The 16,394-nt window shown below is 43.0% G+C and overlaps 1 protein-coding gene across 3 annotated transcripts in view; it reads right to left on the bottom strand.

The window, feature by feature from the left end:
* ANGPTL6 (angiopoietin like 6) overlaps positions 1-16,394 on the bottom strand; it is a 17,938-nt gene extending 1,544 nt beyond the window's left edge. Inside the window, exons 1-6 of one of the 3 annotated variants that reach the window (XR_015795631.1) lie at positions 16,102-16,394; positions 11,391-12,033; positions 6,970-7,156; positions 5,708-5,898; positions 4,673-4,943; positions 1,376-2,102 (exon numbers count right to left, since the gene is read on the bottom strand). Coding sequence is in view for 2 of the 3 variants with exons in the window: in XM_007427906.3 (XP_007427968.1) it covers positions 1,909-2,102; positions 4,673-4,943; positions 5,708-5,898; positions 6,970-7,156; positions 11,391-11,966 (1,419 nt within the window). In the remaining variant the exon portion in view is untranslated. Of the gene's footprint in view, positions 1-301; positions 2,103-4,672; positions 4,944-5,707; positions 5,899-6,969; positions 7,157-11,390; positions 12,034-16,101 lie in introns of those variants that run through there. The other 2 variants (XM_088137716.1, XM_007427906.3) reach the window with 2 other exon arrangements.

Here is a 16,394-nt window from a genome sequence, read left to right as displayed (position 1 = left end):
TAAGTGCAACAGCTGTTCTTTAAGAAACAGAGAGAGCTGGTTTGAAGAGGCAAATGTCCCAGATTCACTTTCAGGCATTTCCACCTGGCAGCACCAGGGAATGTATAGGACCTCTGCAGGAGACTCTAGGGAGCCCGTCTCCCTCAGAATAGACACTATATGCTAGATGACCAAATAGTCTGACCTAGTATAAAACACTTTCCTAGATCCAGTCATTCCAAGGTACAAATGGAAAGAATACATAATGGTCTGGACTCAACTACATGCACAATATAGCTTTACACATTCACCTTATTCTCATTCTTACTAGGGAAGAGCTGAGATGATGGCTTACAGAGGTGAGTTCATAGCAGGGTGATACACAGATCTGCCTGAGAGTTCCCTCTCTTTGCAGCTCTGCTACAGCTGTGTGATTGCCCCACCCGATTGGAAGGAACTGTCCCTCTCTTTCTTTGTACAGTTGTTAAGCCATTGAACCTCTTAATGGAATGAAGACCTAAGAGGGGTTAAAGAGATGCTGAAGACTGGGTTTGTAATCCCTGTTGAAGGACTTTCACATCAGGAAGAACTTCACTAGAATTCAGAATTAAATCCAGCAGTTCTGAAGATGCGTGTGCTTTATTCTGAGGGCAGAAGGTGGGTTTCTTTGGTGCAGACTTTTGGTTGGGGGGGGGGAGAAACAAGTGAGAAAGGCAGTGTTATCCATAATAAATTCAGCTGTCTTCATTTGCAGGATTTGTATTTGCAGGATTTTATATTCAGGATTTTATTTTCTCTGGAACAGAATTTGTATCTAGACAAGTAGGGGAAATAGCATATGAGCCACATCAGCTGTTAAAAGAGACCTAGCAGGTTTAACAAAAGCACCCTTTCAAAATAAATCCTGGGGTGACAATGTAGGTACCCTTACACAAGTAAGAGAGTGACCCAAGTAACCTCTACTCAATTGCTGCGTGAAGGCCAATTTTGCTCTCAGTGTCCATCTGTAAAAACTGGGCAGGGAGAAGTCTTTTGCTCTGGTCAGACGACTTCAATGTCAAAATCTGTGTAGGGCATGCAGGCAGGTTGGAGATTGCAGCACTCCCATTGGAAGACTCCCGGTTGGAGCCAGACCGGAGAGCTCCACTTGGAAAGTGAATTTCCCCTGGCACAATGCCAGGGCAAGGGTAAGGATGCATCCCAAAGGCTGTGTCCCCATGGGACAAATGTGTCCTGACAACATCTTTTTTTCCCCCTACCCTGCCTTCTCATCCCTAGCCTGTGAATAAGACAGATCTAAGTTGTCATTTGATGTACCGGTGACGAAAATATTTTTCCTTTACCCTGACATTTTCCAAGGGCAGCCCCAGGGTGTGTCAAACAAAAGTTTTGTTACCTTGGAGGGACTGAGGTCACTTGCAGGGACTAGGGCTGGCAACAACAGGGACAGCAAATGTCAGTATCATTTTCTGTTGACTCAAGGATGGGTGGGGAGAACTGTAGCAGGGAAAAGCCCAAAGTATTTTTAGAATAAAGATCCTGGAAAGCCTACGATATTGCTTTCTGCCACATGGTGTCTCAGTATACTAGGTGTTTTTCTTTTTTTGCCAGATTTCAAGGATTTTAAAAATGGTTTGAAGTACTATTTGGGATACTGTAGCACCTTCTTTTGACAAAAGATAAAAGCAACACATTCTATGAAAGCTGCAAAATGGCTTGAGAAGCGGGTGGGCGGGTGCGTCTGTGAAGGACAAAGCCCCCAGCCAATCAGTGCAATGCACAGACAGTTAAAGTTGTTTCCCCCTGAGGTCAGTCCTAGAGAATAAAAAAGCATGGTGTGTATCCAGAGTTCAGTGAATTCTCTTTTGAAGTACATCCATCTGGATTTTTCATTTGGCTGGTCTTCTTTTCTGTGGCTAAGAATGGAACTTAGTTGCCTTGCGCTGACCGGATCATCATTACCACCTTGCGGAGGGAGTAGGCACCACCACGAAACTCTGCCCAGTAGACTCCATCCTGATAGCGGCTTCGGTAGTGACCGCCCTTGTACCAGATGCCATTGAGATTGGAGTGGGCACACATATTGTACCACCAGCCACCTTTCTGGTAATGGGCACAGTTCCCTAGGGAGAAAGAATATGGGGGGGGAGAGGAGGGAGAGCAGAGACGAGGTCATCAAACCTTGAATTCAGATGCCATTACACGTTTGGTACCCTAGGGCAGAACTGGGCAGCCACAGGGTCCCATGGAGCTTAATTGGATGTGCCTCGACCTAATTTAAATGCCTTTTGCAAATAATACATTTAGATATCAAGCAAATCCAGCAAATGTTATTTGCCCCGGCGGAGGGAGGGAGGGAGGGAGGAAGGAAGGAAGGAAGGAAGGAAGGAAGGAAGGAAGGAAGGAAGGAAGGAAGGAAGGAAGGAAGGAAGGAAGGAAGGAAGGAAGGAAGGAAGGAAGGAAGGAAGGAAGGAAGGACATCCATTGACTCTGGGCACCTGCTTCAGCCCAACCCAGTATTAGCATGCAATGCAACCTCTAAAAAATTACCGAGAGAATATGGCCCTCCCTAGGCAGGGAAAAGGGTGTCCACAATTTCTTAAGACCTTCAAAGGCTGTCATCCATGCTTATCTTTAGTATGAGTGCACAAGAAATTCCCATACATTCATTCCAGGCAACCTTGGGAATTGGATTTCTATGGATTTTTAATAAACATTTCAGGAAAGTTATGAGCTACTCCCTCAAAACTGAAGATAAATGCACTGCACTCCATTGATAAAATATCAATTGATTAGATAGATAAATACAGATAGTCTTTGCTTAGCGACCAAGGCGTGCATTATGACCTTCGCAGCATCTCTCTCTCTCTGACACGTGTTCACCATTACAGTCAATTAGTACACATTGTCCTGTGTAAAATCATAAGCGCAGTCACAGTCTCGTGATTTTTTTACTTAGTGACCGCTTCACTTAACGACCACGTTGTCAGTCCCAAATGTGGTTGCTAAACAAGGACTACCTCTAGATAGATCAGATGATCCTTTATCAGTGCAGCGCAGTGCATTTCTTTCCTGTGGTATCAAGCAGCATTTGGAAGGAACATAACTTCCAATTAGTGGAAAGAAAAAAAGAAACAGTTTGGAGCCAGTTTTGCTATGGTGGAAGGCAAATGAGACAGAGAGAAAGAGAGTTAATTGAAAGTGAAATCCTTTAAATGCCCAGGCTCCCTTCTAGAAATCTGATGCAGAATGAAGCAAGTTTAATGCCTGCTCAGAAATATTAATTTGCTTTCCATCTAAGCTCTCCTTTAATATCTTGTGAATTGCAGATTCTAGGTTCCCAGTGCCCTTCTATGTAGCATAATTCTTGCTCTTTCCACCGCTCAACAAAATGGGAAATAAAAACCAACACTGTGTTTTAAAGACAAGAATAAAACCAATGGACATAACTGAAACGAATATGGTGTACCTCCAGCCAAAGCACAACACAGCTGCTAAATCATAAAACAGCCTGCCCTGAATAGAGAATTCTGCCCAGACCAAGTGGGAAACCCAGGTTGTGCTATGTTGCTATTTCTTTCCCTCTCATTTTTTCCTATTATGTTTGATATAAATTATCCCAGAAAATCTTCAAGAGGGAAAGATTGGCTAACTGCATAGACCCTTTTGAGTCTTCTGCCTGGAATTTTGGGGGGGGGGGGGTTCCAGGAATAAAACAGTTAGTTTTGTCTCCTAAAATGAAATTTTTTGCTGAGGCAGCATATCTAACCAGATAATGCATTTTGCAGGAGAACAGAAGTCTCCTTGATGTATGCAAGACAACATATGGCCTTTATAGGTCAAAATCTTTTAAACTGGCTGAAACTTGAGTACAGATGTAATCGTGGTCTTGGCATCAATTTTATCTCTTTGTACATTTTAACAATCTGGGCTTTTTTGAATTAAGGATATGGAAAACACATACATACTCACATAATGTTGTGTCATTCGGGAAAATAAGCTAACTGTCTAACCATTCTCTTCAGAGACAGAATAATTTCCTTTCACACACTCCATCCTTATGGTCTGCACATGTTGATTTATCTTATGGATCAGTGTGAAGCGAATTCCATGTTTTGGTCACAGATTTCTATTCATGATTCTAGACGTCATGGGCCTGCCTTCAAGTCCCATCACAACAGCTTCCTCCTGCTTTACTCTCATGCGGAAGCAACCAGTGGGATGCTCCATAGGCCAGCGGAATGTAATGGCTGGAGGTCGGGAAGCCCTGGGTTCAGATTGCTGCCTCAGCCCAGCTGGTTGATCTTGAGCTGAAGCCTTCCTCACAGTTTTTGTGAGGAAACAAATAGAAGGCTCCCACCCATCAATCTGAGCTCCAAGGAGAAAGAAAGGGATTAAACATACAGTGAGTAAATCCTTATCTATACAATTCAAAGTGGCATCCATAATGCCCCCTTCTCCTATTTTCCCCACAACAACAACCAGGTGAGGTACATTGGGCTGAGAGAGTAACTGTGCCAAAGTCATCCAGCCAGCTTCCATTCCTAAGAGTAGATTGAAACTCACTCTCCCTGGCTTCTAGTCTGACTCCTTAAATGCTACACCAAACTGGTCTTATCCATAGTACTTCCTGCCCAGTTCTTGATGTATCCTTTTGCTGAGGCAGCTTCCACCAGCCCTTCTGTCCTCTTACCTGAGTAAGCATCGTGGTCGTGGTCAAGAGTGCTGAACTGTCGGCTATTATGCCAAGAGAGAGAGTCTCCAGCGTTGCCTTGATATTTGCCCAGCCGTAACCGATAGAAGTCATTCTCGGGCTCCAGAGCAAAGGTACTGTACTCAGCCTGGGCCTGTCGCCCACTCCAATCTTCCATCAACACACGCAACATGTATGAACCCTGGCGGGTCAGCAAGTGAATGGATTCCAGGCCCAGCCAGTGCTCCCCTTCCAGGTTCCCAAAACCGTTCTAAGAAAAACACAGCAAGCAAATGATTAGCAGGGGGCCTGTTAAGGCGGACGACTCTCTCTAGAATGCTTCTATAGTGGGAAATTAGGAAAATATATAGTACACACACAAAATTTGCATTCATACCATGCCAGGTCAGTACCCAAAATTATCTGCCACCTGGACTCAGCACCGTCTTTCCTTTGCAAGGAGATCTTCTGGTATCTCTGGAGCCACCCAGATGCTTAAGAGAACAGCCCTATATCCCTGGTTATGTTCCTATATTCTACTAAGGCAAAATGTGACTTAGTGTGTTTTTGTGTTTTAGTATGTTTTGTGAACCATGGTTTATGGCTTAACATTATGGATGAATCCATCCATTATGGCTTTCTCAAGAAACTAACATTCAAAACAATTTTAGCTTAGATATACATACCCAATTCCTTCTCCGTGAAGACACATATAAACTTATAACCATTTTTCTATTATAGTATCCAGGCCCAAAAGTAGGTATGCCTGAGTCTTTTGCTTTGAGACTCATGAACCAGTTCTCCTTTTAATGCTACTTATGACTACCTACTGAAGTGCAGTTTATGAACCTGTCTCCTAACTTCATCATGTGTGACTCTTCATCCTCTAACTTCTGCCCAACTATGTGACTTCAGCTCTAACTTCAAGTAAGTGTGCATCCTACAATTCTGTCCACCCCGCTGTACCCACAATTTGGGCACCCTTCCACCTCACAGCTCCTCTCTTTGGGGGCACCTGGAGCCATATCCTCCAACCTTGTAATGCTGCCAAGTGGTAAAGAAATTGACCGATCCATCCTGCCGCCGCTGGATCACTGTCCAGCCACCTCCGTCGTACTCCTGGTCACACCAGACCTGGATGATACCCCGGGCATGAACTGGTTGCAGCATGATGATGCCACTGGGTTGCCCATCCTGTTGAGCTGCTTGACAGTCAGACCAAGGCCCTGCACAGGAAACAAAATAGAGCTGTTCCAAAGTGCCTGACGCTGCCATGGCTCCTAAAAAAACCCACATTTTGGGCTAAGGGACCATTGTTGGTACTTTGTCTTTTGGCAGGCATGCCTTTAACCATAAGCCACATTTTCCACAGAGAGACTCAGGCGGAGGGGACTGGAATGTGTCCTCTGTACCAAGAGCCTCCTGTATGCTTGGGAGGCTATGGTCTGGCATTTAGGTCCTTGTCAGTTTTGAAAGCCTATTAACAAATCACTGGTTTACCCTTAGCAAATGCTGTTTGATGCTCAGCCAAGCTAGAACATCAGATCAAGGGCTTGGATCTCCAGAATGAAAGGGGTGGGGCATAGTTGTCATTGTAGACTGCATTCATTTTTTTTGGCTCTCATCTACAGATGCCTTGTGGAAGAAGCAGGAGGCCCCAAGAACAAGTAAGGGAGAACAGTATTGGGTGGGGAGAGGTTATAAGGCCAACACTCTGCGTTACAAGTATGAATCCTCCCTCTAAATTACAATAAGCTATTCATGATGGTTTATAATTCAACTTTCAAAACCAAAGCTGATAAATCTGAGGAAAGGAACATCCTTTAGTTAGCAGTATGAAGGTATACTAGGAACAGCATGAAGCACATGTAGTTTATATTTTGAGCCAGGGGATAGGGCAGTGCACAGAAAAGTGGTGAATTGGTTACAAGATAATGAATTCTTGGGATATTCATGCTTTGTTTGTGTCCCAGAGCTATACATTAATCTGTATTTAAATAGCATTAAACTGTTCCTGGACTTATTCACTTCAAATTATGGGTGGAAGCAATTGCTTAGCTGAAAAATTCCCTACAGAAAATTAAACATATATCATCATACCAATATCAGAGAGAAAGGTAACTCGGATTTCTCTCCCTGGCAGGTGGAGTTGAAGTAAAGGAGGATTGCTTCTTCATTTTTAGGAATAGCTTTACCTCTCCATTTGGGTAACCTAGGTCCTGGTCACTTCCTATCATGGCAACAGACTGTCAAGCACAGTTCTAGCCGTGTTTCTTGGTGGCTGTGCGCTCCCTCACCTGTAGATTCGGTGGGCCCCACAGCAGGGAGGAGAGGAGTGCCATCCAGAGGGGAGGGAGCCTTGTCAGACCAGTGCTGGGCAGATGCTGTCTGGTCTCGCTGGATGTCATTGACAGTGTCAAAGTGGGCTCTGCTTTCATTTGAGATGCTTGCAAGACTGTGAGGTACCACTGGTGCCAAAGGGGGCTGTGGAAAGAGGAGGAGCAATCTTATCCAACAATCATATCCTTGAGGAGGAACTTCCAATTTAGACCATCTCATCTGAGCTCTAGAACCCTTTCTATGCTGTTTTGGGGGGGGAAATGCTTCCCCAGAAAATGGATGTCTTGTGGCTATGGCGGACCTTGCTGTTGCCTGCCTGTGGTGCAACCCAGTTACTGAGAACAATGCAATTCTTTTCAATTTGCAGGAGGAAGGTGGGATTACATGGGTAGAACTGTACAGTCCACCCTTCCTCTGCCTGGTGCTTTCCACAACAAATTTGGAGAGCATGAGATTGGTGAAGGCTAGTTTATGAAGAAACCAAAATGTCCCAGCCTTATAGTAGTGCACTTGAAGAACATTATGCACCCATTGAATAGCTGTGTATACTTGTTTCTAAACAATATTTAATGAAGAAAGTAGATGATTAAAGGTGAAAGCAAGATGATAGGTCTGAAATGTGGAGGAAGTCTTTTGTTCATTCCACCCTGGTGGAATGAAAAGCAAATTAACTTGGAATACTGCAAGTGTGGGTTGGTTCAAACCACATCTGTTTTCATCCTATGATTACTGTCACAGGGGCTTCCTGTAGGTTCATGGGATTTGATGGATAACAAAGTGCAACAGCAACTTCTTTGGATTTTTGGATGGGGGCATTGATTAAGGAAACACATCAAGGCTAATGGCATCGGTTAGTTTAGTCTTCTCCAGTCTAGCTCTCCAAGCAGAATTTACATTTAGCTAACTGCATTCCAGTGCTTGCTTTCTGATAATGTTGTCACTTGATTTTTAAACAGTAGAGAGAACTGAATATCATAGCCTAAGTTTTCTCTAACTGCTTATATGTCTGTGGGAAATAATGTTGTTCTAACAGATACATCCACACAGTTATTTTGAATTCCTCTATCCTACTTTAAAGATAAGGAAAGGGTGAAGTATATGCTGGCCAGCTTCCATTCTCTGTCAGATCAAGAGAAGATTTCTGCCTTGGCTCTGACTGGTAGCATCTTTCCTTCCACCTTCTTCAATCCCTGAAGGATTAACTTTGTTGAGTAGAAAAAGTTCCCCCAAATGTGGTTCTTTTTGGGTCTTTAGTGAGTCCAGTGGTGCCCATAGATGGCTGAGTCAAAATCTGCAAGAACGGTGGCTGGAGCATTATAATGCAAGTCCTGTCCCTTTTGAACATGTACATGACACATGTACAAAAGGTTGGGGCTTTAATTGTGATGCTCCGTCTGCTATCTTGTTGATTTTGACCCTACTCAAACACTGCTGAGTAAGACTTCTTCCAGATGTCACCCAACAGCTTTCTTTATCAATCTTCTTTGGAACTGTTTTCAGACACACAAGTCTTCTGCAGTATAACACAGCTCAATCCAATTTAGGTTGACTAGCCTAGGCTACCCTTTATTAAAACTACAAATCTAGATGGTGTAGATCAGGGTTTCTCAACTTTGGCAACTTCAAGATGTGTGGGCTTCAACTCCCAGAATTCCCCAGCTGGCTGGGAGTTGAAGTCCATATGTCTTAAAGTTGCCAAGTTGAGAAACCCTGGTCTAGATCCATCTTACTGTAGGTCCTGCCAGCCGTTACACTTCGTCCATCAAAATACTCCTTTGTTCTTCAAAGTTCTTTCCAGAGTCCTTTCTGGTGTTCTAAAAACTCTGTGATGGCAGTTCAACAACCCTTTCTTCTCCTGTAAGAATATGGGAATCTAAACTATCCATTCTCTTTTCACTTTCTATTTATCTCCAATATGTTTGTTTGGATGTCCGGATGGATATGTGAACAGCCAGCAGACAGCCATGGCTGAATTCAGGCTGTCACACTTACCATTTTATTTCCTCTGCTGCCCACACAAAATTTCAGCAGGTAAAGTTTTTCTTGGCAAAGGAGATTCAACTAGTGATGGGGAAACCTTTCTGCACCCCTGTTCTTATGTTTGGTCCAAGAGCCTAGCCAGAAAAATATTATAATTCAAACCATTCTAAATATGGTCCTGTCAGCTCAGCACAGGTTTGAATTTTGCCCCAACCTCACTGAGTTCCTAGGTTGGGGAAGGAGAGGGTGGTTGTTGCGCAAAGCAAGTTTTGCAGTTGAGGTTGGAAGAAAGTTGTCCAAGGACTGAAAGGAAGACAGAGTTTAGGTTAGTTTTTCCTGTTGTCAGGACTCCTGGGTTCTTAACTGCTGCCTGATGTACAGATATGTAGCTTTTACAGACACGAGATAAAGGGTTGAGAAAAGTTTTAACTCTCCAAGGCTGCTGTTAAGGTAGGGAAACACACACATGCATTTGCACATGATTCCTCTGGGCAGGATTTTATTTTAAATAACCAAGAGACTCCAGGATAAGGCCCCAGATATATTTCTCAGTCCATGAGAAAAATCAGATCCGGGGAAGAAATGGTGAACTGAAGATGGCTCTGCGAAAAGTGGAGCTGATGACCATGGCAGAATGAAGAGCCGGCAAGTAGTCCGGCTCTGTAATTCTCTCTAAATAAGAAGAGGACATGAGATTGCACAAAGTGCTCCAGACAGTTGCCCCTCATGAGGAGACAGCAGGACAGTGGTCTCCAGTGGGTTTAAAGCTCAGGGGGACAAGGGAATAGCCATCTTGCTCAAACCACGGACAGCACCTTTAAAAGGACACTGGATTCTCATACTTCCTTTTCTGATCACTTTCAGAAATTGCTTCTTAACTGCTTTTCAGCTATTAGCAACCTTTAGATCAACAGGTTTTACAGTACTGGGCAAGTTGCTTTCAATCCTTAGTGAAAGAAGTTTTAAATACAAGTTTAAAGACTTAATTTTTTTTTCTGGAATAAACAGCAAAAGGGTGATTAAAACTTTGATTTTAAAATGTTACAAACAGACTAAGGGTCCAGGTAAATTTGAAATAAGATTTTGGAATTAATTATAAAGAATCTTTCCTATGGGAAAATGCTTTTGTTTTGAGTTCTTTAAAAAAAAAAAAGATGAGACTTTAAAAATTGGACACTAGCAGGAACTAGAAGGAACTAAAGATTACAATTAAGGAGAAGAACACTCAAATTCAACTTACAAATACAGAATGGAGCAAAGTATTTTAACATTGGGCATATTGAAGGATATTTTTGAACAATGGACCCAGAAAGTTAATTTTAAGAGTGTCTGCCTCTACAGATAGACTGTGTTTAAAAGATGCTATGGAAGAGAAACAAGTCTTACTTGACATGATTGAGACTGAGTTGAAAGTGAATTTAAAAATAACAGGCTACAAGATGACATGGAAAAAGATGTTACACTGCACATACAAAAGAAACTGGCTGATGTCTTAATAATTAAAAGGGAAATACAAATAACAAACCAAGAGAGTGACCTGGATAATTTTCCTACATTGGATTTACAAGAGACTTGTTAAGGTTTTAAAGAATTTTGTGAGAAGGAACAAAGAAAAATGAAAAGAAATCAAGTTCTAGGACATTATTTGAAGGGACTAAAGTTTAAGATTGTTAAAAGTAAAAGGAAGGAATGTAAAGTTGGTTTATCTGATAAAGGTTAAAATAGATATGTTGTTATCTCTGGTAATCCTTAATGGACTTTTGCTGACATCAGGACTGAATTGATGAGGTTTTATGGATTTGTTTATGATAAGAGATGCGATATAGGAAGAAGAGATCATTTGTTGTATTTTAAGAGAAAGTGATCAGTTACTAAAATATTTATACTTGTGGTGATGAAGGGGAAGTCACTTCTTTATATATTTCTTTTCTTTCCTGCTGGAGAAGTTTAAACAGAAGCTGGATAGAGATTCTGGACTGGTGGATTCCTACACTGGCCAGGGGGTTGGACTAGCTAATCTTCAAGATCCTTCCATTCTCTGCTTCTATGATCCCTGACATTCTGCTTTTCTATAAATGAGGAGTTTTGGAGTGAGGAAGATGAAGAAGTATTCATACAAGTTCTTGCCTGAAGTCACACACAGTAGGTATCAGCCCTCTGGCTAGAAATTATGGAAGTGGAAGCCCAACAAATTGAGAAAGCATCAGACTGCTGTATATGGAAGATTAAACAGTAACCCTTCCCATGGAGAAAGTGTGATTTTCGGAAGCTCCAGTTTTAAGTTAAAAAAAAAAAATCAGCTACCATTGTCTTGATAATCCTGCTTTTTTCTGCCCTGCCTATCTACCCCCTTGTCTTCTCATCGGGTTCCTGAGTCCCAGTTCCCTCTGGCCAGTACCTGTGGGCGCACCTCCCTGCCAGCTGCTCCTTGCTGGCACTCTCTCTCTAGGCGGCTGATGAGGGCACTCTGATTGTTGACAAGGGCGGCCAAAGCATTGTACTTCCCTTCCAGCTGACGATAATTGGCAGCCACCCGTGCGGCCTCAGCAGAAGCATTGGCTACCCGCCCTTCAAGCTGAGAGGTCTGCACTGGCCGTTCTCGTCGCTGAAGAATCTCGTGAAGCAGCTGAGTATAGAGCTGGGTGACCCGGGCATTGACATTGCGGCTTTCCTTGCGCAACGCCTTGACCTCGCTCACCATGGCCCCATCCACCTCCACCAGTCGCCGTAGCTCATCCATTTGTGCCTGCTGCCGGCTCAGCTGGTCATGGAGTTCCTCCACCTCGCTACGATTGGGGCCTGGAGTTTCAGCAGGAGGACGGACACTGCTCCAGCACACTGCTCCTGTGAACTTCTGCTGGGGCAAGATGAAGGTGTAGGTACATCTTGGCCCGGTGATTGGTTCAGGACCTGACAGAGTTGGCCTGGCCAGGCTCAGTAACAGCAGCACCAACACTGAGGACCGTGGCTCCATGCTTGCGGGAAGAGGGGCAAAAGCTGCCAGGCGGGTGGATCAGGAACAAACTCTCTTCCTGGAAGACCTACAAAGCAGAAGACAAACAGCTTCAAACCCAAGAAGGCCTTAGCCATAAAGAATGCACACTGTAACAAGTAAAACCACCTGTTTTTACAACTGGTACAAAACTTGCTTTGGGGCTTCCCTTGGGCTTTTTCATTAGCATAACTCAGCGTTTCTCAACCTTGGCAGCTTTCAGATGTGTGGACTTCAACTCCCAGAGTTCCCCAGCCAGCCATGCTGGCTGGGGAACTCTGGAAGTTGAAGTGCACACATCTGAAAGCTGCCAAGGTTGAGAAACGTTGGCATAACGCATGGGAGGAGAAAATTGCACTTTTGCATGGCAGCATTTGGAGCCAATTGAAAACAAAGGTGACAGAAGCCTCACACGTGAGATGGCTAAATATCTCCGACGTCCCTCTGCTGCAACAGAGAAACAACCAAGACAGAAACCCTGAAGGGGGTTTCCATGTTACAAACTTCAGGGTTGGCAAATAACCCGTTTAGATTTGGATTAACATTGCAATGGGACTTGAGGGGGAAGGACAGCAAGAGATAAGCCCTGGACAGATGGGGCTCCTAATTCCTGTGTAAACAGTGTCCACTCCCAGGCCTCTTAGGCAGCACCATCTGGGTTTTATCACTGCTTCTTTAAACTCCCCCTTCTCCTTGTCTCTGTTCTCATGCTGGCTCTCAAGAGGAGAAGGAGAGATTAAAATAGCTATGTGTCTTTATTGTTAGCAGGGGTAGGGCTGGAACCAACCAACATGGCTATTTCAGTCAAGTCAGTCAAGAAAGGACAGAAAATCGTTATGCCCTCTTGCAATCTCTGTCAGACAGCTACTGTGTAAAGTTACTCAGAAGTAACTCTGAATGGGTTAAAAAAACATGAGATTCCTGCACAATGAAGGAAGTCCTTGTAGTTATTAAAAATTTAGTCTGGATGAGTTAAAAGAACATGAGGTCCTTGCAAAGTTAGCTATGAGAGCTAGTAGCTATTAACAAATAAGGACCAGTGGGAATCTCTCCTTTGCCAAGATAATTTCATTTCAAGCCATTCATTTTGTTTCTTTCCAAGGAATGCCTTGCAAAAGATCAGATGCAAGCCACAGCTGTAATCCTATGCGCTTGCCTTAAGCCACGTTTAATTAGCCATATATAGCACTGCACAAGAAGAGCCAGAAATAGGTATTTGCATTTAATGTATGTCACCTTCAGGTTTTTTTTTTTAAGCAGCTGAAGAGGGACTGATCACTAGTTTACATCTGATGTGAAACAAAATTTTAACATACCTTCCTCTTTTGTGGCCTTGAGGAAAATATCTTCTCTGCAACCCATATTTGCTTAGAGGAAAAATTGGCCATTGGTGCCACTGACCCACGTTCTTCCATCCCAATATCAGAGAAGGATTTTTCCCTCTTTCAAGACTCCCACACAGGAGCAAAAGCATCAAATACCAGCCCTACCCCTAGTACACCCCTTCTCTCTAATCAATTATCCTTTATAGTAATCAGTTGTCCTCAACAGTGTTGAGTTTCAGTGTTTCAGGAACAGATTCAGTGTTCCTCAACCTCAGCAACTTTAAGATGTGTGGACTTCAATTCCCAGAAACCCACCACCATCATGCTGGCAGAGGAATTCTGGGAGTTGAAGTCCAGTCACCTTAAAGTTGCTAAGGTTGAGGAACTCTGCTTTATTTGATAGTATTTGCACGAAAAAGTTATCTTATGCATTAAAGAGGAAGATGCATTAATATTACAATATTTAGCCTTAGGAACAATCTAGACCAGTGTTCCTTAAAGTGTGGTCCTAGGACTCCCTGGGGTCCCCAAGACCCTCTCAGAGGGCCGCGAAATCAAAATTATTTGCCAGCTTATGTTGAAAAATAACACAATATTAAAATCCCATCAAACAATTCCGAGAAGTAGTAGCGGCAGCAGATGTGTCAGTTTTAATTTTTAATATGGTAAATATCGATAAATATGACCCATACTAACAAAAGCTCTTTTGGGGTCCTCAATAATTTTTAAAAGTGGGAAGGGGTCCTGAGACAAGAAAGTTTAAGAAACTAGACAATCTTTTCTTCAGCCTTCGGCATGGACCTCTGAACTAGCTGCCTGCAGGTTTCCAAACTCCTAACCACGAGGACTCGATACTTGAATTAAAAACATGAAACCCGAGAATCTCAATGTTATAGAGATACTTGTTTCAGTCTAAGGTTCAGTTAAAAAAGAAAATCTGGTATGATGTCCAGTCCATCTATGATTTTAAAAAGTCCAAAAAAAAGTGTGGTATTAAGTATGTGATGTATTAAAGGCAGCATTAATGTGGAATTTCAAGAAAAGCCTAGCAAGGATGGAAGTCAGAACATTCAAGTCTCACCTTGTTTCACCCCATAGATAGACCAAGGCTGCAGTCCTAAACATACGTATTTGAGAGAAAGAATGACTAAATACAGTTGTATCTACTTCTGTGGAATGTGAATAAAATTGCATTAAAATAATCAGATTTTGTTGTAGAAAACAGAAGAGGGTGCTTCTGAGCCCATGCAGAGTGTGTTTTGTTAATGAGACAACATTTTAAAAAGTCACACTATTCCTGCAAAGCATGTACAGAGTGTCTTTTTCTGGGAAGTGAACTTTTCCTTCCCAGATTTTACATACATTACATGGCTTTAAAGTAAAGGTAGATCTTAAACAAGAGACAATTTGGTGTTGTGGTGAAAGGCAGCAGGTTTGAAACAAAGAGACTCTGAGTTCTAGTTCTAGCCTTAGGTAGGGAACCAGCTGCATGAGTTTGGGCCAATCACTCTCTCTCAACCCTAGGAAAAAGGCAATGGAAAACTAATAATAGTATGTTATGGCTCAACATCATCTCAAATAAGATTCAGTGCAACGTCTTTAAAAAAACAACAACACGATAATAATTTATTAAATTTATATGTCTCTCATTATGTATGTAAGGTATTCTGTTTCATGTATTTATAAAATGAACTGACCAAACTTTAACCAAACCCAGAATTGCTGACCCTGGGAAATTCATTGACTATACCTAAATATTTATTTGTTTGATTTTTTAAAAATTAATTATGTACCCTCAAGTTGTTTTCAACTCTAGCGACCACATCGATAGACATTTTTGATGTCCAACAACTTATATCCTGCCTCTTCCTAGGCATCTAGGTAGCTCATGATAAAATAAAAAGCATTAGCCGCCATAAAACAAGGATTCAGATCCACCAAATAAAAGCCATTCTACTGGCCTCTAAACTACAAGAGATTCCTCCCTGGATTGGCTGCTTCCATTTCAGCTGCATCCTCTGCCCCAAAGCCCTGAAGGGAATGTCTGGAGTGCTTCCAGAAAGGACACGACAGCTTCACCAGGATGCGATTGGGGTGGGTGGGTAGGTAGCTCTTCCCCAGGGAAGGGTCTGCCATTCAGAAGGTCTGATTCCTGGCTCCCTCCTCCTTGACTTCTCCTGAAAGATGCTTTCTCAGTCTGCCCTGCATGATGCAGATGGGCAGACTCTACCTGCTCAGGTAGAAACATTGGGATCAGTTCAATATGTTCTTGTTGCTTGGATTCCTACTTCTGAACAGAGAATTCAGCCAGCAGGATGTAGGACTGGGGAGAAGCGATCAACACGGCCACCAGTCTGTCGCCAAGGCCACAAGGCAACACCCTATGAGCAAGGGCAGGGAAGGAAGCCCAGCCAAGATCACATTCGAACGTTTGGTTCTGAGGTTGGGTGGATGTCCAGCTTTCGGTTGGATAGGAAAAGCCAGTTCCCTACTGACTTGTTTCATCTTACTCTCTTCTACTCTGTTGTGAAGATTGAACAGCTACGCGGACCCCCCTCCCCAACATTTATAAACAGAATACCGTAGATGATTCTCTGCATAGGCACAAAATGTACACAAAGCTTCTCCAAACCAAAAGGCAAAAAGAATAAAAACGATCTGCGTTATTAAGTAACTTTGTTCTATATATAGATGAGAATTGGCAGCTTTTCGAAACTGCTGGAGAAAGACTTCTGTGTAACTTGGAAAAGCGTGTCCTCTCTCTCAGTCCAATCAATGTGCCACCGGCTTACCTGTGTGCTTGCCACCTCCGTGCCCAAAACAAACGTCCAGCTCTTTCTCTGCGTGAACCCACGTCCTTTGCCGAAACAGGGAGAAGAACCCCCAAATCCTAGACCTCACCCTCTCACCAGACCCTCATCTGCCTCTCACATCATGCGCTCTGCCAGCGCCAGGAAAAAGTGTTAAATTCCTTGCGCTGCACACTGCAGCTCATCAGGGTATTATTTCCAGCTTCCTCTTAAGGCAGTCATAGAACTGTTTATAATAAGACGAATTAAAGGCACCAAGTGTGTTCCCTTCCCCT

The sequence above is a fragment of the Python bivittatus genome, unplaced genomic scaffold, assembly GCF_059951505.1.
Source record: "Python bivittatus isolate LINGU-HERP-01145 unplaced genomic scaffold, Pbiv_v1 ctg000220_np1212, whole genome shotgun sequence".
In the NCBI taxonomy this organism is placed as follows: domain Eukaryota; kingdom Metazoa; phylum Chordata; class Lepidosauria; order Squamata; family Pythonidae; genus Python; species Python bivittatus.
This window is presented reverse-complemented; position numbering and strand designations above follow the sequence as displayed.